At 41.2% G+C, this 26,228-nt stretch overlaps 1 protein-coding gene and 1 pseudogene across 1 annotated transcript in view; both read right to left on the bottom strand.

Annotated features, from left to right (window-relative positions):
- Positions 1-893: 893 nt before the first annotated feature.
- Positions 894-26,228, bottom strand: part of SNRNP40 (small nuclear ribonucleoprotein U5 subunit 40) — a 38,788-nt gene continuing 13,453 nt past the window's right edge. Inside the window, exons 5-10 of the mRNA XM_007979667.3 lie at positions 24,009-24,131; positions 12,980-13,100; positions 10,746-10,828; positions 9,443-9,504; positions 3,090-3,193; positions 894-1,359 (exon numbers count right to left, since the gene is read on the bottom strand). Coding sequence (XP_007977858.2) covers positions 1,310-1,359; positions 3,090-3,193; positions 9,443-9,504; positions 10,746-10,828; positions 12,980-13,100; positions 24,009-24,131 — 543 coding nt within the window. The 3' untranslated portion in view covers positions 894-1,309. The remainder of the gene's footprint in view (positions 1,360-3,089; positions 3,194-9,442; positions 9,505-10,745; positions 10,829-12,979; positions 13,101-24,008; positions 24,132-26,228) is intronic.
- LOC103225226 (transcription initiation factor IIA subunit 2-like) lies at positions 4,667-5,392 on the bottom strand (annotated as a pseudogene).

Genomic DNA, 26,228 nt, shown 5'->3' with positions numbered 1-26,228 from the left:
GTAGAAGGCAAGTAACAGAATTTCTTAGCATCTTGTCTGTTTATGCAAAGCCAGAAAAGTAAACAGAATCATAAAGGTGTCTCAGATAATGTCATGGTTAAGTTGCACTCAAACATTCTCATATTCCATTTGAGTTGAGTTTGATGCAGAATTCTGACCAATGTCATTTCTACCAGCTGAGACTGCCCCAAATCTGCCCACTTTCAAGAGCCTGAGTATAGAGAATGCTGCTCAGAAAAGTTCATTTGGCAGGAGGCAGAGTAAACACAGGCTCTGCTCATTAAAGATCAGGCGCAAGTACACAAAACCAAGTTCTTTTTTTTTTTTTTTGAGACAAAGTCTTGCTCTGTCACCCAGGCTGGAGTGCAATGGCACAATCTCGGCTCACTGCAACCTCCGCCTCCCAGGTTCAAGAGATTCTCTTGCCTCAGCTTCCCGAGTAGCTGCGATTACAGATATGCGTCACCACACCTGGCTAATTGTTGTATTTTTAATAGAGATCAGGTTTCACCATGTTAGCCAGGCTGGTCTAAAACTCTCGACCTCAGGTGATTGACCCGCCTTGGCCTCCCCAAGTGTTGGGATTACAGGCGTGAGCCACCGTGTCTGGCAAAACCAGGTTCTTTTGGAACTTATTTATCACATCTTGGCTGCTCTGCTTCTAGTAGGAAAAAAGTACTGTTACTGATAAATAATTATTCTCTGTCATTTTCATGGAAGTGAGTAAACCCAGAAACACAGAAAAGGTGGCGGGGGGGGGAACAAGTGAACAGCTTCTTGGAAGTTTAAATGAACTGTATTCCGTGGCCACATCAAGCTCTACTCTGATTTATCGCAATCAAGCCTCAAAAAAAAAAAAAAAAAAAGACAACAATAATTCCAATCCACATGGCTCTTGTATAAAGGCATCTATTTGGCTTTTAATACAAAAGGACTTAGAGAAATACAGAAAGAAAATATCATACAAGCCAGTCTCACAAAAAAAAAAAAAAAAAAAATCCCAACCAACACATTTGTCACATTGGGCCTGCATTAGAAAACAGGAAAAAAGAAAAAGAAAAAAAATAAAACAGTCCCTGAAATCTGGCAGGTGGTTTTTAGAGGCCACGGGGAGCTTGGGGAGCTTGCCTTAGTCATCCCGGTGAAATCGGACAGAAGTGGTTTTTGGAATATGGCCACCGCCTCCTGTTTCTTGCTAGCAATGGTCATCTGAAGGGAGGGTGCTAGCCTGGGCATCCAACATTTGATGTCAGTTATGCAGTCTGAGGTCTCAAAGACAAGCGGCCTTGGAGTCTTCCATTCCATATCTTCACTGAATCTCTCCCATATACAGTCTCTTGTCACTCGATGCTGAGATAACTGAGGTAAAAAGAACAGAGAAGATACCTAGAAATAATGAAGGCTCAAGGAGACTTGGTACTCAAGGGCTCTTGTGTCAAGAGCCAATTTTGGTATAAAAGAGCAGTTGGACTTAGCTTAAATTCCCCTCCTAAACACTATTCACAGGAAATTGTAGCCTGGTTTTTCAATCCAAGTCCTCTAATATCATGAGGATGACTGTACTATGGGAAATACATTATCAGACACTAAATACTGATGTCTCTTGTCAGTCAAACCCCAAGAAAAAGACTTTCCCAATCATTGTAGAAAAGAGGAATCTATGGCTGTGCCAGTCATTTTGTAAATGTGCTTCTGCTTGTTATACTTAGTCCTGGAGAAAGTTACAATTTCTCCTTTAATTCAAGTCTTAAATTATTTGGTTTAGCCAGCCACAAAATTTTAAGCTGAAATGTATATCCAAATTTTTTTTTTTTTTTTTTTTTGAGATGGAGTCTCGCTCTGTCGCCCAGGCTGGAGTGCAGTGGCCGGATCTCGGCTCACTGCAAGCGCCGCCTCCCGGCTTCATGCCATTCTCCTGCCTCAGCCTCCCAAGTAGCTGGGACTACAGGTGCCCGCCACCTCGCCCGGCTAGTTTTTTGTATTTTTTAGTAGAGACGGGGTTTCACTGTGTTAACTAGGATGGTCTCGATCTCCTGACCTCGTGATCCACCCGTCTCGGCCTCTCAAAGTGCTGGGATTACAGGCTTGAGCCACTGCGCCCGGCCTATATCCAAATATTAAGAAGAATCATTCTTGGTTGGGCATGGTGGCTCACACCTGTAATCCCAGCACTTTGGGAGGCCGAGGCAGGCGGATCACCAGAGGTCAGGAGTTTGAGACCAGCCTGGCCAACATGGTGAAACCTTGTCTCTACTAAAAATACAAAAATTAGGCAGGTGTGATGGTGGGTGCCTGTAGTCCCAGCTACTTGGGAGGCTAAGGCAGGAGAATCGCTTGAACCTGGGAAGGCGGAGGTTGCAGTGAGCCGAGATCTTGCCACTGCATTCTAGCCTGGGCGACAAGAGTGAGACTCTGTCTTAAAAAAAAAGAAAAAAAAAGTATCGTTCTTTTATCCAAATACATCATTGAAACAGACTTGATGGAAGTAAATTTAAAAAAAAAAAAATTAGACTTACCAACTTCCTTTTGAAATCAAGAAGAAAATAGAGCATTGCTCTTACCCTTATCACTTATGATGTGGTGAGACTGTCATTGATACCCACATAAAGACTGTTTGCAGCTGGGCACAGTGGCTCATGCCTGTAATCCCAGCACTTTGGGAGGCTGAGGTGGGTGGATTACTTGAGGTCAGGAGTTCGTGACCAGCCTGACCAATATGGTGAAACCCTGTCTCTACTAAAAATACCAAAAAAAAAAAAAAAAAAGACAAAAAAAAACCAAATTAGCTGGGCATGGTGGTGGGTGCCTGTAATGCCAGCTACTTGGGAGGCTGAGGCAGGAGAACTGCTTGAACCCAGGAGGCAGAGGTTGCGGTGAGCTGAGATTGCACCATTGCTCCAACCTGGGCGAAACAGCGAGACTCTGTCTCAAAAAAAACACAAAAGAACAAAAAAAAAACCACACAAAACACCAAAGGCTGTTTGCGTGGAAATTCGCATAAAACAGATACCCACTTTTGCCTCTGTATTCCCAGGATCCCTACGGGGAGATTTCCAGTTTCCCTTTCCCCCTTGTTGGGAAAGACTTACTGATGGGCTCGTCAGGGTGGAAAGCAACTTCATTGATGGAGCCAGCATGGCCGGGCAGCTTATATAATATTCTCCTGCTTGTGGTATCCCACACATACACAAACCTGTAAGGTATCATGAAAAGCAAGGGTAAGGCCTCCTAGAGCTGGGAGTAAGGCAGAGGCATGCTTTTTAAAGGAAATGGAAGCAACAATTATTTACTTACCTTACATTTACTGAACCGTGTGCTGGCTTTTAGAAACTAGGAATACAGAGTTTGAATAAGACATGAACTCAGCTCTTGAGCAATGGGGTGGAGAAATAAGAATAACTAAAAATATAAGCATTACTGGCATGTTTGAATACAAGCTTCTGAAATGGGAAACACCACAGGGAAGAAAAGAAAGGTTTTCCTGCAGACATCACACAAAAACCTTTTTCAGAGTGTCTAGTATAATTAGGCTACAGTTAACTTCATACTCATCCAGGAAGTCTAAAAGGTAACACAACTCATGGCAGGGTGGGAGCCTAGGCTGCAGATCCGGGTGAACTTTTTCGTACTGTATTCAAACAGAGCTCCGAGAAAGGACAGGAAGTGTCTGGTATATAAAATATTTATACTATTTGCTAACCTAATACTCACTTGAGTCAAATTTTTCATTGAATTATCAGGCAGAAGGAATACTGAATTCTAGAATGGGAAGGGGCCAACAGAAATCAGCTTGTCTAGGTTGGGTATGGTGGCTCATGCCTATAATCCCAGCACTTTGGGAGGCTGAGGTGGGTGGATTGTCTGAGGTCAGGAGTTTCAGACCAGCCTGGCCAACAAGGTGAAACCCAGTTTCTACTAAAAATACAAAAAATTAGCCAGGTGTGGTAGCGTGTGCCTGTAATCCCAACTACTCGGGAGGCTGAAGTAGGAGAATTGCTTGAACCTGGGAGGCAGAGGTTGTAGTGAGCCAAGACCGTGGCACTCTCCTCCAGCCTGGGTAACAGAGTAAGACTCCGTCTCAAAAAAAAAAAAAAAGGAGAAAAAAGATATCAGCTTTTCTAAACTCCCTATTTTAGAGATAAGAAAACTGGGGCACAGTGACGTTTCCAAGGCAATACAGTTCATCAATGGCAAAACTAAAATTAGAACTCTTAAAAAAAAAAAAAAAAGTTTATTAGAGAATGTTCTTAGGAAGACAAAATTTTTATTTGTCATTAAAAAAAATTATGAGGCTGGGCATGGTGGCTCACGTCTGTAATCCTAGCACTTTGGGGGGCCAAGGCTGATAGACTGCTTGAACTCAGGTGCTTGAGACCAGCTTAGACAACATGGTAAAACCCCGTCTCTACAAAAAAATTAGCCAGGTGTGGTGGTGCATGCCTGTGGTCCCAGCTACTCGGGAGGCCAAAGTGGGAGGACTGATTGAGTCCAGCAGGTAGAGGCTGCAGTGAGCTGAGATGGCACTATTGCACTCCAGCCTGGGTGACAGAGTGAGATCCTGTCTCATGTTTTTTTCATGCTGTATAATAAAGGTAATATAAGAGGCTATAGAGTTTTAAACTTCTTTCTAATGAAATACTCTGAATACTACAGAAAACTACCGAAATACCAAAATAACACAATGTAATTTCTGCAATGCTAGAATAAAAAAATTTTTACATTTCTCTTCAAAAGTGATGAATAGTAACAGAAGATGTCATAAAAACGTGATTTTTTTCCTATTCATTTGGTAGTATTACAGCCAGTATTTTTATCATCACAGGCCATAATTTTCACTTTATCCACTTTAATAAGTTCTATCACCTTTTGTAATTCAATATCATTGAATATAAAAGTCTACATATTATCACAGAATCTTTTTGTTTTTCTAAATTAATGTTTTATTTTTATTTTTATTTTTTTTTGTAGAGACAGTGTCTTCCTATGTTGTCGAGGCTGGTGTTGAACTCCTCGCCTCAAGCGATCCTCCCGCCTTCACCTCCCAAAGTGCTGGGATGACAGGCATGAGCCACCATGCATGGCATATGGCAGAATCTGTATGTATTTAGAGAGCCACTGAAATCAACTCTGTTCCTAACCCTCTGAGCCAAAATGATGCGTTTATAGCCTTATCAAACTGAAGTAAAACTTGAAGGGCAAGTTGAGTGAACTGCTGAGATTGTATGAGCTCATCTAGGCTCTCCTGAAGACTGTTTCCCAAAGTAGTACTTCTGTATAACTGATATGACATGGCTTAGGAAGAAGAAATTGTTTTTCTTATTCAAGCTTGCCTTGATGTCTTGTGCTGAAGGCTTCCTGCCATGGAGCAGACAGAAGTGACCAGGAGCCCAGCAGGGGGTTCCTATATTCCTGACCACCTCTTCAGCAGCCACAGAAACTACAGAGCTGAACCCAAGACTCTGGAGCTCTTAATATACTCCCGTATTTTACTTTCACTTAACCATCTATAAAATATACTGGCTAAAAATAAAGGGTCTATTATCTTAATCTGATGAAGTAAAATTCATCTGTTGGTAAATATAAAGGGCTGGTGGTTTTGAAGCAGGTATTTAAAATTATTTACATATTTTGTTTTGTGCAATCAACAACTCACCAGTACTTGATCATAAAAATGGTACATTCACCAGTACTGGATTATAAAATGCCTAGTTCTAATCCAACATTACACTTTTGGTCTAAAATGCAAATAAACAAGAGCTTCTTAATTATACTATTTAGCTGTCATCAGCTAGGCTCCATAGAAACTAAGCTCTGAGCAAGATGGAGGAGAAGCAGGAACTCCATCAGTCTAGACTCTTTGGCTCTGATACTCATACCCTTCCTACTGTCTTTTTTCCTGTCACACACAAAAAGGTGGTCCTCATTAATTCAATTATTGGCAGCGTGGCACAGTAAAAGAGTATGAGCTCTGGAGTCAGAAAGACTGGGGTTCAAGTCTCAGTGCAGCGATTTACTAGCTAAGTAAGCTTAGCTCAGAGAAGTTAAATAATTGCAGATCATTTAACTTCTCTAAGCTTCTTAGTTATAATGATGGAGAAAATATTGATCTCATAATTTTGTTGAGAAAAATAATGAGGTAATATACACAAAGTGCCTGGCACACATAATTAATTATAGCTATTGTTATTACAAGTATACTCATCATCAAAACAGAATCTCATGAAGTCAATGGGCTGAATAAATCACTCTTGGCCAAGAGACTGGCCAGCCTTCCTGTAGTCTACAGGACTATATATAGTTACAAGTTTGAATAAGAGGAGGTGATCTGTAAGTTATTAGTTAGTAGAAAGGAGAGATTTGCCAAATTCAGGCCAAGCTGAAAAGCAGTTTTCTGAAGATACATTTCCCAGGCACATAAAAGACAGAATCTCAGATCTCCAAGGGTTTACACTTCAAGGCCTCACTCTTGATGGCTGCCAATTAGATGCTAAACTTAGAGGGGTTCCTTGCCCTCTCCTTACTCTGGCATGGCAACATTTGGCAGGAACTAGGAGCCTTATGTAACAGAGCTGCTTGTTGACTTGGGGCTAATTGGCGAGGTGGCCTGTCAAATCTGGCCAACACCCAGCAGGTAGAAAGGGTAGGCTTTCCTCAGACCACGCTTCCACATGTGAAGTTTTTTTTTTTTTTTTTTAAAAAGAGATGGTGTCTTGCTCTGTTGCCCAGGCTGGAGAGCAGTGGTATGATTGCAGCTCACTATATCCTCAAACTACTGGGCTCAAGGGATCCTTCTGCCTCAGCCTACTAAGTATCTGGGACTACAGGTGCACACTACTATGTCTGGCTAATTTTTAAGATTTTTTTTTATAGAGACAGGATCCTGCCATCTTGCCCAGGCTCGTCTTGAACTCTTGGGTTCAAGCCATCCTTCCACCTTGGCCTCTCAGAGTGTTGGGATTAAAGGTGTGCATCATCGACCACATGTAAAGTTTAAAAGTACAGTGGAGAGGGAAAGAGGAAAAAGAGGATACTGCAATTCAGAAAGGGCCAATGCCAGAAATAAACTGCTCATCAGAGAAAAAAAAAGTATGTATATATAATTTAAAAATTTAATTACAGCCGGGTGCGGTGGTTCACGCCTATAATCCCAGCACTTTGGGAGGCTGAGGCAGGCGGATCACGAGGTCAGGAGATCGAGATCATCCTGGTTAACCCAGTGAAACCCCGCCTCTACTAAAAATACAAAAAATTAGCTGGGCGTGGTGGCGGGTGCCTGTAGTCCCAGCTACTCGGAAGGATGAGGCAGGAGAATGGCGTGAACCCGGGAGGCAGAGCTTGCAGTGAGTGGAGATTGCACCACTGTACTCTAGTCTGGGCGACAGAGCAAGACTATGTCTCAAAAACAAAAAAATTTAATTACAAAAGAAAGATACACTCTTTCTCCTGAAAATTATGTAAAAATATTAGGATAGTTCTTACTATATCAGAATATGAGACACCTTAGTCTGTTTCTTAAAGTCTTCTCTAGTAACTTGACAACTTAAAATTCTTTAGCTTTCCCCCTCTAGGCAGCTCTCTAAACCACTTGCAATCAAATAATCAATGTGATACTTTCACCTGGACTCTTTCTTTTTCCTCTAGAAAATACCTGAATACTTGTCCATTTTTCTTGGCATTAAACTTGTCAGGAGAAAAAAAAAAAGCAGACTCTGGAATTTAAATATGTTCAGTATGATTCATTAATAGAAAGGTATGGGACAGACCACAGTGCAGCTTCTGTGTGGCAGTGTTAGGGCCCCAAATAGAGGAAAATCCTAGAATATGCTGAAAGCCCTGGCTAGCCCAAGAAAGACTTCCTATTTATAGGATGGTGCTTGTTTCAGTAGGGTTGGAAGAGAAACTCTAAAGGGGAGGATAGGATTAAGCTAAAAAGGGTCAAGACACTGCCCAATGGGAGCTAAACACAGGATTTGCTGTCAGAGGGTCTTATCATTCTTTACCAGGCCTCATTTGCAGCCCATCAGACTTGACACCTGGACATCCCTGTTCAACCTCTGATTCTCCCCCAAACACGGGTTACCACAGACATGCCAAATACAACAGCATCTGACAGAAAAATTCTCTCCCTTCTGTTTCTCATTCAGCACATAATGCCTGAGCCAGTTTAGATTCATATTTCATAGAGCTTTAGCTGATTAATTCAGCATGGGGTGGAAAATACCTAGTCCGCATTTTGTTACACCCTGCACCTAGCAATCATTGCACTTCCCACTAACCCAGACACCACTCTGAATCATCTCCAACACAGACAGGCATTACCAATAGCTGAGCTGCTATGCAGGGTAAAACTGGACTGCCATTCTTCAGCTAGGAATTCATTCACGTAATATAAACGAATTGCTTAAGCACTGACAAAAAAAACCTCAAGCACTGACAACAGTGCCATGGGTTCACAGAAATGACTAAGATTCATTCCCTAATCTCTATGAGAAAGTAACTCAGTGAGGGTACCTCACTTTGTCTGTCTGATTGTAAGATGTAATAAATGCTAATAAAGGTTAGATGTATGAAATGGGATTACAGCACAAAGAACAATTAGTTATGTCCAAGAGGTAATAGAGAGAGGGCGCCAGGGACAGTTTACGGATGTAACATAGAGGAGGTTCCTAGAGAGATATAGGAGTTTGCAAAATGAAGAGGGAATGTGAGAGAGAACCTGGAGGCGAGAACACAAAAGGACGTTAGAATATGAAAATTCCATGTGAGCAGCATTGTGATGGTGGGCGAGGTGGGTACTTAATATGTATTCAAATGAACTGAAGCATGGAAGAAGGAGGTGGTGAGGGAGACTAGAGACAGATTATGAGACTGAAATTTATTTTGATGGCAAAGGGAACCCAACAGAATCAAACAAATCGTTGATCCTGTAGGTCTAAAATGTCTCCAAAGTGGGCAGAAATTATGTTTGTCCAACACGGTTTTGAAACCCTTCATACTGCACAGAGTTTCATCTTCAAGTACAGTCATAACTCTATGTCTGCTCTAGCTCCATATCCACGCTTTATGTATCAAACACAAGAAGACATCCTGCATAGCTACATCATTCTTTTTTTTTTTGGAGATGGAGTCTCGCTCTTGCTGCCAGGGCTGGAGTAGTGCAATGGCGCGATCTCGGCTCACCACAACCTCTGCCTCCCGGGTTCAAGTGATTCTCCTGCCTGAGCCTCCCAAGTAGCTGGGATTACAGGCATGTGCCACCACGCCCAGGTAATTTTGTATTTTTAGTAGAGATGGGGTTTCTCCATGTTGGTCAGGCTGGTCTTGAACTCCTAACCTCAGGAGATCCGCCCGCCTCGGCCTCCCAAAGTGCTGGAATTGCAGGCACGAGCCACCACATCTGGCCAGCTACATCATTCTTTACTTTGCACCCAGTAATCCTTACCTGTCGGCTGAGCCAGCTGCTATTTTGCTTCCATCAGGTGACCAAGAACATCTCAGAAGGTTCTATAATAAATAAGAATCCACTGAATTGTAATATACCAAACTCCTCTTTGCAAGGCTGCAGAATCACTGAGAGGCTTTACATTTCCTAAGTAGAGTTTTAATTATTCTTCTCAGGAAGATGGTCAGTAATTATCTTATATTCTATGCCCAAAACAGCATACTTTGTTATTTTACACCATATAAAAACTGTAGAAAATGCTTAACTTACAGTTAATTAGATTGAACCTGACAACAAAATTTTGTTCTACTTATAAATGGAGGTTCCCTTTGCTCCATTTATCTTGATACTCATTATTCTTTTTTTTTTCCCTAACTATCTTTAAGAAAAATACACACAAACCCAACAAATAATAAATTTTGGTTTTTTTTTTTTTTTTTTTTGAGACAGAGTCTTGCTCTGTTGTCCAAGCTGGAGTACAGTGGCACAATCATAGCTCACTGTAGTTTTGACCTCCTGGGCCCAAGTGATCCTCCCATTTCAGCCTCCCAAGCAGCTGAGACTGCAGGCACACGCCACCACAACCAGATTTTTTATATTTTGTAGAGACAGGGTCTCACTATGTCGCCCTGACTGGTCTCTAACTCCTGACCTCCCACCTTGACTTCACAAAGTGCTGGGATTATAGCTGTGAGCCACCGTGCCAGGTCTAAAAAATAAAATTTGATTTATACAGTGAAACTGAATCTCAATGAGCTCTAAAAAAAAAAAAAAAATTAATCTCTATTAACAAATTCTCTCAGGGGAAAAGCTTCTTTCAATACAGCTGACCTTGAAATTTGAGGGTTTGAAAAAAATTTTCTCTCTCAGAACTTGGGCCGTAGTAGTTACTGAGGGGAGAGATGTATTCTTAGGATTCTAAAACACGTGGTCACAGGATGGGGGGGCAGGTAGGGAGACCATCCGGGTAACAGCTATGGGAGCTTGGGTTCCATATGGAAAACTGATTTACGAGGGTAAAATTTACAAGTAATTAAAAGGCCAGGAGTGTCCTGTTGAGGGTGGTGTCAAGTCAGATGCCCTCAGTTTGAGGGCTGGCTCCATTCCTTTTGGGCTATGTGACTGGCTTCTCCCCAGTCACTATTATTTCTATTAGCTTTATTTTTGGCAACAAGTTTTGATTAAGAGCAGTGTTATAGGAATGAAGTCCATTCTTAGCAGAGCTACTGCTATCCTTAGTACCACCTTAAATGTTTCTCTGAAGTAAATGAACAGTAAAACTCCTCTGCCAAGCAGAACTCACCTTTTCAAAGTTGTGCACATTTCCTTGAAATATCTTTACACACCTCTCTTTGGGGGCAAATGGCCGGACATCCCAGACACGAACTGCAAAACAAATCCAAATAAACAAACCAACCAAAATAACTACCAGTCAGAGGCCTCGTGGGCACCCAGCTGAAATTAGTATCATGTCAATCAATGACAGATGCTGTTTCCTGGACAGGCGAAGTCCAACACGACACACTGCTACCTGTTAAGGCTCTTCTCTTTTTCAAGCAGGAAAATACATCTAAATTCTAATAACTGGGGCTAGCTGAGGAGGCAGGAAGGAAAAATGTCACACTCAATGTTGGTAATTTACAACAGAATGCAGTTGGGTGTGATACTAATTTCAAAAAGATACTTTGCAAGATTTCTCTGCCAGCTTAGAGTCACATCCAGCAAAGCTTCAATGTGACAAACTAAATACCATGAACTACTGTGACAATGAACTTAATAAAAACCAACCTTACATTGCCCTTTCCTAATTTCCCTCATATAGGCACCTGAGAGTCTAAAACTGAACAAGGTCAGATATATATATAAAATATATAAAAGGTTAAATAAATCAAAAGAGCACTGTACCATACCAAAAATCAGAAAAAGTAAACATTGATTCTAATTCTAGCTCTGTTGCATATTTGGGTGATGTCAGGTAAACAGTGAGATTGTTTGTGTCTTGGTTTTCCTGTTCTGTAAAATGAAGAGAAAATTATCTGTCTTCTTTTTTAAATAATACTATTGACTGACTGATTGAGATGGAGTTTCGCTCTTCTTGCTCAGCCTGGAGTACAGTGGCGCAATCTTGGCTCACTGTAACCTCCACCTCCTGGATTCAAGTGATTCTCCTGCCTCAGCCTCCCAAGTAGCTGGGATTACAGGCGCCCACCACCACACCTGGCTAATTTTTGTATTTTTAGTAGAGACGGGGTTTCACTACGTTGGCCAGGCTGGTCTCGAACTCCTGACCTCAGGTGATCTCCCCCGCCCAGCCAATAACACTAATTTAAAGAAAATTTGTAGGCAACAAACAAAAATAAAGAATTTATAATTTTATTACGCAGCCATAAGAAATTATTCTATTATTTTTTCCTTATTTTAATATCAATTTAGGAAACCTCATTGTTCCTCATTATAAATAATGCTAGAATTAGCCAGGCATGGTACTTGGGAGGCTTGCTTGGGCCTAGGAGTTTGAGACCAGCCTGGGCAACACAGCAAGATCCTGTCTTATAAAAAAAATTAAGGGAAAAAAAAATTTTTAATGCTAGATTATATGTGTATAAACATCTATTGTAAGCAGTAGCTATAGCCGTTGTAACTGACACTATACCTGTAGTGGAATTTCAGTGATGTCATTTTATTTGAGTATGAAAAAAGTATTATCAATCCTTAGAGTCAGACAGGCATAAAAAGGCAAAGCTATGAATGAACGTTTGTTATTAAGAATACAGTCAAAAGATAAAGATTTCCATTCATTCAACAAATATTTATTAAGTAGCCAATGAATGTCAGGTATTGTTTTTGTTACAAAATATCAGGGAATACATTTTAGTTCCTGACAAGTCTATAAATTTGTATACCAGGGCCATTTCCAAGTCTATAAATTTGTATACCAGGGCCATTTCCAAACTCCCTCAACATTAAGCATATAATCCAGCAAGTCACCTTACTTTTTTTCTATAGTAACCCATCCTCCCACCCTACAACTCAAAAACAAGTAAAGAGAAAGAGCAAGAGTGTGTTTGTGTAAATCCAGAATGTTTTAATGAAGACTTCTTCCCACACCAATGCTTTCAGAGTGGGGAGGGAAGACAGACTGTCAGGAAAGAGCAAAAGAGATCATCCAAGCTTGGTGCTCTCTGAAAACGCACAAGAACTGCCTTGAATAGATCTCTAGATTCACGTCTTTTTCATTAAACTCATCACCTAGAGTTTCTAATATTCTGTTGGATACACAGAATACCAGAGCTGAGATGGGTCTTAAAGGTTAAGTCCAGTCCTCTTATCAATGTTAAAAACTGATGCCCAGAGAGAAGAAATGCTGTGTGCAAAGTCGTTCAGGGACAAGACAGAGATCTGAGACTACAGTCCTAGATTCTTAACTATCTCACCTAAAGCTTTCACCATTACAACACATTCTAATCGTCTGATGGAATCTGTGAGCAATCTTTGACTTTCCTTGGATCCTGGGAGAGATTTCCTCTACAAAGTTACCTGTATTGTCCATTGCATTGGACAAAAGATAAGAGCCTTCAGAACTTAAACTCAGGCCAGTCACTGAATCTGCATGGCCTCTCATGGTGTAGGTTAGCTTGTTCTGGCGCAGGTCCCAGACCTGCAAAAACAAAAAGGTGCCCCCAGAAATCAAATTAATAAAAGCAGAGAAAGAGAATGACAAGAGACAAGAGTCAATTGCCCAGAGACATTGATATTACTCTACTATAAAACACAGGATTTCTGTCAAAGAGAAAAACACCCTTTTTTTTTTTTGAGTCAGGTCTCACTCTGTTGCCCAGTGCAGTAGCATTATCATGGCTCACTGTAGCCTTGACTTCCCAGGCTCAGGTGATTCTCCCATCTAAGCCTCCCCAGTAGCTGGGACTACAGGAGCATGCTACTATACCCAGCTAATTTTTTTTGAAGAGACAGGGTTTCACCATGTTGCCCAGGCTAGTCTTGAACTCCCAGGCTCAAGCGATCCTCCCACCTCGTCCTCTCAGTGTTTGGATTACAGACATGAGCCACTATGCCTGGCTAACCTCTGTCTTTCTAAAAAGGTAGTTAAGGTTACCATGTCTGACTCGATAAATATAAATGAATGCATATCAAATGTTAAGATGAAGTATTAAACAACAAAAAAAATAGAATTCAGAAAGGTTATTTTCAAATCATAGCAAAATAAAGAAAAACTACTATAGAAAAAAACTAAAGAGTGCTTAAAATGCTTAAACTATGATTCTTAGCCATTACAAATTATTATAAATACATAAAACGAGTAAGTTTATCATTTAAAAAGGCATTATGATTACATGTTTAATTTGTGTTAACAATATGAAAAATATAGATACTTAAAATTTTTCATTTAATGTAACAATATGTGACAATAAATGTATATATATGTACAAGTATGGGTTATGTACATGAACACACACTATGGATAAGCACATTTATTAAAAGAAAAATAAATAACAGATTCATTATTGCTTGTATAGGAAAGGTAAGACACAGAAAATAACCTAAATGTCAAGCAGGAAAAACAGGTGGTTTACTAAATTATGTCTCATAAGCACGTTGCAAAACTGAATTCTCATATAGGAGACAGCATGACAGAGTAGAAAGAGTGGTGACTTAGGGTAGGAATAAACTGGTCCTTGCCACTTAAGAGTTATGTATCATTGGGTCACTAACTCTTTCTGGGCCTGTTTCCTGGTCTGTAAGATTAGCTACTTCTTAAGGCTGTTGTAAGGATTATAAGAATGCTTGCATATGCCTGGCACATGGCAGGTCCTCAATAATGTGTAGCTATTATTAAGCAGTTCCTAAAAATAACTCAGAAGACCAAATGTAAAAATATTTACATAATAAGCTGTTAAGCAAAAAAGGAAAATACAAAACAGTATTTATCCTTACACAGACATACATTATTTTCAAGCTAACAGAAATAGTCTGGAAAGTCACATGGCAAAAAGAACAGTAATTTTGTTACGGTCACTGGTATTACATAAAATACAAATTTTCCCCCAATTTTATTTCATATTGCAATGTAGTTTTTTTCTAAGTAAATAAAACTTTTGCTGTTCCTTAAATCAAGACACTTTTCCTTATCTAGAAATGAGTTAGGTGTTACATAGCAGAGCAATACATAGGGCAGACAACTCCACTTTCTCCATCAGTAACTCACTATGTGTGGAGCCCAACACAATTTCCATACGATCTTTTATATATCAAGATGTTTGCTGCTTCAGTAATCAGGAAAGCCTGAAATGTCTGACATTTTGTTCAAGCTGTTGTTCCTTCTCTTCTGAGAAGGCACTGTTGAAATCTAGCTTTGTAACAACTAGGAGAGAATGCACTTTGCCAACCCCTCACAGAACCTGTGTGTTATTTCCAAACTTCCTCTTTGAGGCCTGTACACCTTGTTTGTGCAGGGCCAAAAAGTATCCAGGATTTGCCACAAAAAAAAATCTACAGCAGGGGTGGCTCACTCCTGTAATCCCAGCACTTTGGGAGGCCAAGGTGGGTGGATCACCTGAGGTCATGAGTTCAAGACCAGCCTGGCCATGGTGAAACCCCTTCTCTACTAAAAATACAAAAAATTAGCCGGGCATTGTGGTGCACACCTGTAATCCCAGCTACTTGGGAGGATGAGGCAGAAGAATCACTTGAACCGGGAGGCGGAGGCTGCAGTGACCTGAGATTGCACAACTGCACTCCAGCCTGGGCAACAAGAACAAAGCTCTGTCTCAAAAAAAAAAAAAAAAAAAATCTACGGCAAGAATTTAAGCAAAACATTTTGCAAGTATCCTAATCAGCTGTTCAATGAAAATCTGTGCATCTGATTAGTGGCAGGTACTGCTGGAGATTACAAAAAAAGACATGGCCCCTGCTCTCAAGGAGTGTTCAGTATAACAAGGAAAACTTAAGACGTTTAAGCAAGTAACGAGAGGCCTATGCAAGGTACAGTTGCAAAGTGGGCAGAGGGGTTAACCCTGGTGGAACAGAGATGAGAGTGAGAAAGGGAAGCTTTCACAGAAAATGAAGTGCCTGAGCAGGGTCTGAAAGTTTTTTTTTTTTTAAACTTAGACAAAGTGGAAGGGTATTTACTAGGAGAAGATAATTTGTGGAAGTAGAGGGGCATGAAAAAAACTGCTGGATTGTAGGAAATTAGGCACCCAGAGGCAGCAGATGATGAGGTAGACAAGCAGAGGCCAGCTCATGAAAGGTTTTGAATGCCTGGCTTGCACTTTATTTCCTTCACTGGGGAGTCACAGAAGGGTTCAAAATAGAAAAATGAGTCATTCAGATGTATATCCTGGAAAGATCCTTCTGGCCCACTGATTGATTGAGACCGAATCTCCCTCTGTCGCCAGGTTGGAATGCAGCGGTGCAATCTTGGCTCACTGCAACCTCTGCCTCCTGGGTTCAAATGATTCTCCTGCCTCAGCCTCCCGAGTAGCTGGAACTACAGGTGCGCACTGCCACACCCAGCTAATTTTTGTGTTTTCAGGAGAGACGGGTTTCACCATGTTGGCCATGGCCAGGATGGTCTCGATCTACTGACCTTGTGATCCGTCCACCTCAGCCTCCCAAAGTGCTGGGATTACAGGCGTGAGTCACTGCGCCTGGCCTGGCCCATATATTTAATAACTGAAGGGATGAAACCTCATAAAGTGCAGGGATTACAAACATGAGCCACTATGCCTGGCCTAATCTATCCTTTTAACCATTACATTAAAAAAAAAAAAATTATAAACTGAACTCCCATCCTAACTAGAGCTCAGGGTTATAAGAAATGCCAGATTGCCAGCCAGACCATCAGGCTCTCAAGTGACACATTTTCTTCTTTCTTCATTTTCCTCTGACTCCCCAATCCTATCACCAGGTAGGAAGTTCCAAGAGATTGGTGGGAACAGTCTATCTGCTCATAAATATACACAGAATTTGTTCACCTCAGATTTTAAAAAGGGTTTCCATTCCTTATGTGTTTCTCTTTCTTAGAACAGGCAGTGCTACCTAAGATAGACTGAGAAACAAACAAAAACCAGGCTCTCTGAGGAGCATCTCCTAATGTAGTGAGGCAGTGTGGTCATTTGTCGTGCTAGGGCTTAAGACCGGTAAGCCTCTAGGTGCTTAAAAGGTACTTGTTAATCGACTACAGGTAACAAGACAGAGTGGTAAGACTATTAGCCCTATAGAGATAGAGCTCTGGTCCTGTCTCTACCACTGACTGAGTGATGACTATTTGATCTTGGCCAGATCACTTAATCTCTTAGGGACTCACTTCAGTCACCTATAAAGTGAGGGATGGAGGTGATGTCTAAGGTTCTTCTCAGGTTTGATATTTCCTGAGTCCTTCTGATTGAAAAGGAGCCTCTCTTTTGCACGTTTAAAGAAATGTATGAGGTCTTTAGGACAACTAAGAATCTTCCTGAGTTTGAGAGAGCAATTACTCTCCCCTCTGCATGTAACAAAAGGGTTTTTTTTGTTTGTTTGTTTGTTTTTAAATCAGGATAGAGTCTCACTCTGTCGTCCAGGCTGGAGTGCAGTGGTGCTATCTTGGCTAGCTGCAACCTCCCCCTCCCAGGTTCAAGCGATTCTCGTGCCTCAGGTTCCCGAGTAGCTGGGACTACAGGCACGTGCCACCACGCCCGGCTAATTTTTGTATTTTTAGTAGAGACAGGGTTTTGCCATGTTGGCCAGGCTGGTCTGCAACTCCTGGCCTCAAGTGATCTGCCCGCTTTGGCCTCCCAAAGTGCTGGGATTACAGGCATGACCCACCGTGCCTGGCCATCGGCAGGGTATTTTTAATAGGGAGAAGACTACCTTCTAACTAAATTCTAACACACACACAACTCTCTCCAGTCCATCTCTGTTATACAAGAGCAAAAATAAAGAAATAATTCTAGCAACTTGGTTTCAAATATTGTACTAACTGCTGCTGCCCGAAAACAATATGGCAGCCTGTATCCCAAATATGAAACATCCTTATACTTGTTAAAACACATTAATTTTTCACCTGGAAATCTATTCTAAGAAAACAAATACAGAAAAACTTTCACGCACAAATATGTCCATAGCAGCATAATCTGTGATAGTGATTCACATGACACAGCCTAAATGTCCAATGACATGGTTGTCACTAAATTATTTAATACTGTAATAATAAAAATAAAAATGATGATGATAATGGCAACTGACATATACTGAACACACTATGTCCCTGCCATGGTGCTAGGAATATCATATCCTTACTTCATTTAATTAATGTAACAATTATATGAGGTGAGCTGACAATTCCCACTCAGAGATAAGTAATGGAGATGATGAGGTTAAAACAACTTTAAGATCACAAAGCTAGCAATTAAGTGGCAAATCAAAAAATGATCCCAAGTTCGCTTAAGCACAGGAATTCAAGGTTACAGTGAGCTATGATTCTACCACCACATTGCAGCCTGGGCAACATGAGTGAGACCTCAAAATAAAACAAAAAAATGGAAAGGAAAATGATTCTAACTACAATTCCAAGAAAATAAGAATGATTTGATAGACAGCAACTAGAGGCGGGCTTAGTTTAGGAAATACTTTCTAGAAGAGATATCTATGCTGTGATCTGAAGGTAAGAGAGCAAGTCACAGCAATGCATCAAAGATAGGGGTGGGGAATTCCTTACAAAGGATCAGCTATGTGATAATAAGTGAAAAGAGATCATGGTTGGGCACAGTGGCTCATGCCTGTAATCCCAACACTTTGGGAGGCCAAGGAGGGAGGACTGTTTGAGGCCAGGAGTTCGAGACCAGCCTGGGCAATGTGTTGAGATCCCATTTCTAAAAAAACAAAAAAGAAAACAAACCAAGCTGGCCAGGCATGGTGGCTCATGCCTGTAATCTCAGCACTTTGGGAGGCCGAGGCAGGCGGATCACCTGGGGTCAGGAGTTCTAGAACAGGCTGGTCAACATGGTGAAACCACGTCTCTACTAAAAATACAAAATATTAGCTGGATGTGGTGGCGGGTGCCTGTAATTCCACCTACTCGGGAGGCTGAGGCAGGAGAATTACTTGAGTCCAGGAGGTGGAGGTTGCAGTGAGCTATCGTGCCATTGCACTCCAGCCTGGGCAACAAGAGTGAAACTCTGTCTCAAAAAAAAAAAAAAAAAAAAAAAATTTAGCTGGGCATAGTGGCATGCACATTTAGTCCCAGCTACTTGGGAGGCTGAGGTGAGAGAATTGCTTGAGCCCAGAAGGTCATGGCAGCAGTGAGCCATGACTGCACCACTGCACTCCAGCCGTGGCAGAGCAAGACTCTCTCTCGGGGGAAAAAAAAAAAAAGCATTATCTAAAGAGTGAACATCATGATGTTTACACACAAAACATTGTGTTACAGAAAAGACTTGAAGGAAGTACACTGTGAAATAGTAACAGTGACTGAATTTGGATGATGGCACTAGTGACTTATCTATTTTTACAATTTTTCTTTTTACATTTTCTGCACTTTAATATACAAAGTATTACTTTTATTACTAAATCTATTATACTTGTAATTAATTTTTAATAATGTTATTCCCAATAAAGTTGATTTGTTAAACATATATTTGAATGCAATTTTTGTATCTCCATAAAACATTTAAGGTAAATAAGAAGACAAATTAGGAAAAGTCTATAATGATTTTTTGTTTAGAAAAGAGAATACAGGCCAGGCGCGGTGGCTCACGCCTGTAAGCCCAGCACTTTGGGAGGCTGAGGTGGATGGATCACGAGGTTAGGAGATGGAGACCATCCTGGCTAAAACTGTGAAACCCCGTCTTCACTAAAAAATACAAAAAAATTAGCCAGGTGTGATGGCGCAGCTTGTGGTCCCAGCTACTCGGGAGGCCGAGGCAGGAGAATGGCGTAAACCCGGGAGGCAGAGTTTGCAGTGAGCCGAGATCGTCCCACTGCACTCCAGCCTGGGTGACAGAGTGAGACTCCGCCTCAAAAAAAAAAAAAAAAAAAAAAAGAGAATACAATATATGCAGTACACAAACAAGGGGACTCTCAGTGCTAGGTGCACTTCTAATTTAAAAATTTTCCCAAAAATGAAGCATTGGCAGAAAAATTTGAATGTTTGTGGACAGATTAAATGCTTTTTAGCTTTTTAAAAAATTTTTATTTTTTGAGACAGGGTCTCTCTCTGTCGCCCAGGCTGCAGTGCAGTGGTGCAATCTTGGCTCATCACAACCCCTGCCTCCCTGGTTCAAGCCAGTCTCGTCCCTCAGCCTCTTGAGTAGCTGGGATTACAGGCGTATGCCACCATGCCTGGCTAATGTTTGTATTTTTAGTAGAGACGGGGTGTCGCCATGTTAGCCAGGCTGGTCTAGAACTCCTGACCTTAAGTGATCCGCCTGCCTTGGCCTCTCAAAATGTTGGGATTACAGGCGTGAGCCAGCACGCCCAGCAAACACTTTTTAGTTTACTATCACCAACTGAGTACCAAACAATTTTCATCACCCCAAGAATTTCCTAACTATTCTCCTTTGTGTCAAACCTCTTCATCCCTAACACTTGCTGATTACTGATCTCTTCTTTGACCTGTAATTTTTTTTGAGAATATCATACAAGAAATCCTATATATATATAACCTTTTGAGGCTAGCTTCTTTTATTTAAGCTGCGATAATTTGTGCTATATAGCACTATTGTCTTCAGAAGGTCCAGGAACAGTCCAGATAAAGAGTCCAAAGTATGCCATACTATTGGTAGCAGGAAGACTTTACTAGCACAAGAGTATTATTGTTAGGTTAGTGTATCAATCAAATTTGGTACTCTGTTGGTGATAGTGAATCTATGCAAACATTAAAATTCTTATAACTGTACACCAAAAATGTTTATTTCACTGTATGTAAATTTACATATCTTGAAAAGTATAGAAGTTATCATAGCTTGATGACACTAACCTATTTTCATGTGCACAAGAAGCCTTCTTCTAGTGATTCTGATGCCAATGAGCTCCCATCTCCATTCTGGGAAATATTGTGCATAGCTACTAAAGTTGATCTAAGTTTCCATGTTCTGATTCTTTATTCTCCAAATATTTATATGATGGAAAAGGGATGGGAAGTTCAATTTTGGAAAACCTAAATTCTTAGGTACCTGAGACATTCAAGTGGGGGATACTGAACAGCTAGTTGTACACAGGGACCTGAAGCTTAAGATCTGGGGTGGGAAAACTGTCATCGGCAGAGGGATGGAGTCATGGAAGTAGACGAGATTTGTCTTGGGGAATGTACACAGTGAGAAAAGCAAAGGGCCCTTGGCGAATAATGATGTTTCAAGACTCCACAGACAGAGTGCTCATAATGATATGTAGAGAAGGAGAAGGACCTACCAGATGGATAGGACAGTTTGTTGTCACAGAACTCAGGGAAGAGAGAAGACCAGGTCTATGGTACAGAGCGATTATGTTAAAAAACAAACACACACACACACAAACAAAAAAACCCAGACTATTAGGAATGAAGAATGAATGGTATGTGAGGAACTGAAGACAGTGAGTGCAGAAACATCTCCAGGGGATTCCTCTAAGTATTAAGAGTATAACTCTAGAAAGAAACTCTGGAATTTGAACTGAGGTTCCATCACTTACTAGCTGTGTAACCTGGGGTTAAGCTGTTGTGCCTCTTTTAGCTTAGTTTCCTCATCTGTACAATTGCATCAGTAGGATTTATTTCATGAGGTTGTAAGGTCAAAGTCTTTAAGATCCGTGAGGAGGCCAATAGTGAAGCTTAAATGAATTAATGATGTAAAGCTCTGAGAACAACAACTGGCAGAAAGTAAGCACTATGTGTTAGATGATGGTGATAGCAATATTATCACCACCACCATCATCATCCTTTTTAAGAAGTTTTGGGCCAGGCAGGGTGGCTCACGCCTGTAATCCCAGCATTTCGGGAAGCTGAGATGGGTGGATCACCTGAGGTCAGGAGTTCCAGACCAGCCTGACCAACACGGAGAAACCCTGTCTCTACCAAAAATACAAAATTAGCCAGGCATGGTGGCGCATGCCTGTAATCCCAACTACAGGAGGCTAAGGCAGGATAATCACTTGAACCCAGGAGGCGGAGGATGCGGTAAGCCGAGATCGTGCCATCGCACTTCAGCCTGGGCAACAAGAGTGAAACTCTATCTTAAATAAATAAATAAAATAGTTTGGTTGTGAAGGGAAAGATTCACAGGGCAATATGAGGAGGGGATGTGGGATCAAAGGAAGAATTTTTTTTTTTTTGCCACCCAGAAGACACCTAAGCATGATGAAATACTCATAAGAAAGTAGAAAAGTAGAAAAGAAAGGCCAGATGCAATAGCTCATGCCTGTAATCCCAGCACTTTGGGAAGCCGAGGCAGGTAGATCACGAGGTCAGGAGATCGAGACGATCCTGGCTAACTTGGTGAAACCACGTCTCTACTAAAAATACAAAAAATTAGCCAGGCGTGGTAGCACATGCCTGTAGTCCCAGCTACTCAGGAGGCTGAGGCAAGAGAACTGCTTGAACCCAGGAGGCGGAAGTTGCAGTGAGCTGAGATTACACCACTGCATTCAAGCCTGGGTGACAAGAGTGAGACTCCATCTCAAAAAAAAGAAAAGTAGAAAAGAAGAGGTTGAAAGAAGGGACGAATTATTGAAACCCTCACATTTAAAGGACTACCTTTAGGCCGGGAGCAGTGGCTCACACCTGTAATTCCAGCACTTTGGGAGGCTGAGGCAGGTGGATCACGAGGTCAGGAGTTCAAGATAAGCCTGGCCAACATGGTAAAACCCTGTCTCTACTAAAAATACAAAAATTAGCTGGACATGGTGGCACGTGCCTGTAATCCCAGCTACTCAGGAGGCTGAGGAAGGAGAATTGCTTGAACTGGGACACAGGAGGCAGAGGTTGCAGCGAACTGAGATAGCCCCACTGCACTCCAGCCTGGCCTACAGACTCAAAAAAAAAAAAAAAAAAATACAAACAACTATCTTTATTTTTGGAGATGGAGTCTTGCTCCGTGGCCAGGCTGGAGTGCAGTGGCGTGATCTCTGCTCACTGCAACCTCCGACTCCCAGGTTCAAGTAATTCTCCTGCCTCAGCCTCCCGAGTAGCTGGGATTACAGGCACACACCACCACACTTGGCTAATTTTTGTATTTTTAGTAGAGACGGGGTTTCACCATGTTGACCAGGATGGTCTTGGTCTCCTGACCCTGTGATCCTCCTGCCTCAGCCTCCCAAAGTGTTGGGATTACAGGCGTGAGCCACCGCACCTGGCCAAAACTAAGGATATTTCATCCAAAGTAACAGCAAAGGAAATAACGAGGGATGGAAATACAGTACAACTTCTAGGAAAGGACAACACAGAAAGTTGAGTATTTATCTGACAGTTACTATTCTCACTATAAAGCAGAAGGTAAGGTCAAAGTTGTTAAGATCCCCAAGGAAGCCAATAAGAAAGGAAGACAGAAGCCGTGCAGGACCGAAATAACACATTTCCTGGCACTTGTTATGTCCAGGAATTCTGCTAAGTGCTCTAATCAATCAGGCTCATTTAATCCCCACAATGGTATGTGGTAGATGCCACTGTTTTTGTTATCACTACCCCCTCAGCATTCACACAAGAAAAAGAGGCTTAAAGAAGGTGCTTGAAGTCACAAAACTAGAAAATGGTGAAACTGGGATTAGAACTCAAGTCAATACTTGAAAGTTTGAGCTACACTGTACTGCCATATGGTCTACTGCCTCTTTAATATCATTACCTTCTCTCATTCTTAGAGAAACTTAGAAAACTCCCTTTCCATAGTGTCAAAAAGAAAAACACAGTGAGAGATGAGGATACAGAATCACAAACTGATTCACTGCTCCCATTAAACTAAGATGGTTAAAAAAAGATTCTGAATGTCTTTAAAAGGAAATGCACTCTTTATTTTTTTATTTTTTTACTTTTATTTTATTTGATTTTATTGTTTTGAGACGGAGTCTCGCTTTGTCGCCCAGGCTGGAGTGCAGTGGCGCAATCTCAGCTCACTGCAAGCTCCGCCTCCCGGGTTCCCGCCATTCTCCTGCCTCAGCCTCCCGAGTAGCTGGGACTACAGGCGCCCGCCACCACGCCCGGCTAATTTTTTGTATTTTTAGTAGAGACGGGGTTTCACTGGGTTAGCCAGGATGGTCTCGATCTCCTGACCTCGTGATCCGCCCATCTCGGCCTCCCAAAGTGCTGGGATTACAGGCTTGAGCCACCGCGCCCGGCCAACACTCTTTATTTTTTACATAGTCCCTCTACAGAGACTTCACACTTCACATTAAGTGCCTGGTCCCTGACAGCATTTATAAGATCTGCAATGCAACCTTTAATTTAGGAAGTCAATGAAGACAGGAGAAAAAGAAAATAAGTTCCAAATTACTATTTTCCTTTCAGTTGGTACTAAGTGCAAAGCTACCACAATTTCAGAAGTTTGAAAAAATTTGTTTCTAAGTGCAGATGGGTGAAATGGAAATATATCATAAACATCAAACATACCTTGATATCATTGTCTATTCCACCAGAAATAATCTGATCACTTGTGTCATTGAAGGTCACAGCTAACACCTGGTACGTGTTCTGAAATGTCTGGATGGCTGCTTTCTTCCGGATGTCCCAAAGCTGAAGCAAAGGACAACAGGGTCTATCATTAATATCATTCTAAGAAGTAACTGCACAGTACAAATATCCCTAAGTACAAGGACTTTGTGAACATGAACACATCTATAATTGGGATCTCATTTCACTAACTCCTGGATATTCTAATAACACACATGGTAAGCAGTGTCCTCAATTTTGCCAAGACATTTGAAGGCTGGTGAAACAAAACTTCAGTTATATTTTCAGACTTCTTTGTTAAAGTGAATAAACAGAGTTAAATCAACATACTCTTAGAATGGAATTCCACTAATTACTTGGTTCATATATTTTTTAGGACAACAAGGATATCAGACAATTTTTTCAAACTGTAGATACTAATTCATTAGTGGGCTGCAACCCACATTTAAAAAAATAGAGAGCGGGTACGTCAGTGAAAATAGTATAATAAACAATGACAAAAGCTTGTCCTTCCACAAAACAACAAATGAACCAGCAAAAACCTGCCAGAATCAACTGTTGGAACTCTCCTAACTAATCAAAAGTTTATAGTAACCAGGCAAACCCTTAATGAGGAAAAAGGAAACAAAAAACCCCTAAGTCCCAGTAAAAGAGCTTTGTAGTGTTTTAACTTGTGCTGGCTCTGTCTCCCGCCCAGCAACAGCTTTGAAGATAACCCATATTCCCAGTATGGTTTCCTAGTACTGAGGAAGCAAAGGGGGGCCTATTTCTTATTGTCAAAGAATAAACAATAAAAATTGTTTATTTTTACCTGTCTGGTGGCTCCCTGAAGGATAAGCTCAAAGGACTTACATTTATTTTGTCTAACTTGGAACTTTCCTTGAAAACATTTAAAGGAAAGGATATTATTAGCCTCTGGTGCCTGGGGGCAAGGAAAAACAGTTGGGGCAAAAATACAAACCAAAAACCTTGGGAGGAAGGGCTGGGGAAGGAGACAATTTGGGGAGTAAGAGCTTTGAAAAGCACCGACATATTCCTGGCTCTCTATCTTTATCTATCTATCTATCTATCTATCTATCTATCTATCTATCTACCTACCTACCTACCTATCTAATCTATCCTATCTAACTACAGAGTATCTATCTATCTATCTATCTATCTATCTATCTATCTATCTATCTATCTATCTATCTATCTATCTATCTATCTATCTAATCTATCCTATCTAACTACAGAGTATCTATCTATCTATCTATCTATCTATCTATCTATCTATCTATCTATCTATCTATCTATCTAATCTATCCTATCTAACTACAGAGTATCTATCTATCTATCTATCTATCTATCTATCTATCTATCTATCTATCTATCTATCTATCTATCTATCTATCTACAGAGTCTCCCTCTGTCGCCCAGGCCGGAGTGCAGTGGTGCGAGAGTGCAGTGGTGCGATCTCGGCTCACTGCAACCTCCACCTCACGGGCTCAAGCAATTCTCCTGTCTCAGCCTCCCGAATAGGTGGGATTACAGGCGCGTGCCACTATACCCAGCTAATTTTTGTATTTTTAGTAGAGACAGGGTTTCGCCACGTTGACCAGGCTGGTCTCACACTCCTGGCCTCAAGTAATCTGTCTGCCTCGCCCTCCCAAAGTGCTAAGATTATAGGCATGAGCCACCATGCCTGGCCCATCCCTGGCAATCTAGACCACTTGCATGTCCACGGTTGGGCACATACTTAGAAAAGATCTGAGAAGGCCATAAGCTCTCTGGTTGACCTTCAGGCTCTGCACAAGCAGGAAGTGAAAGCTAAGGAGAGATGTAAACTGCACAGCAAGGAGTTGAAGGCAGGCTCCAACATACCAAAAGACAATCTGCAAAGACTGGGAGAGCTTTTGTTCTTGTTGTTGTAGGTAATTTAGGAAACTTCTGTCATTTACTAGCTGACCACTAAGCTAACAAAAAAAGAATTCAGTGGTAACACAGGACAAAGAATACAAACTTTACAAAATTAGTTCAAAAATTCACTGAACAGGCCAGGTGTGACAGCTCACACCTGTAATCCCAGCATTTTGGGAGGCCGAGGTGGATGGATCACTTGAGGTCAGGAGTTCAAGACCAGCATGGCCAACATGATAAAACCCTATTTCTACTAAAAAT

The sequence above is a fragment of the Chlorocebus sabaeus genome, chromosome 20, assembly GCF_047675955.1.
Source record: "Chlorocebus sabaeus isolate Y175 chromosome 20, mChlSab1.0.hap1, whole genome shotgun sequence".
Taxonomy (NCBI): domain Eukaryota; kingdom Metazoa; phylum Chordata; class Mammalia; order Primates; family Cercopithecidae; genus Chlorocebus; species Chlorocebus sabaeus.
This window is presented reverse-complemented; position numbering and strand designations above follow the sequence as displayed.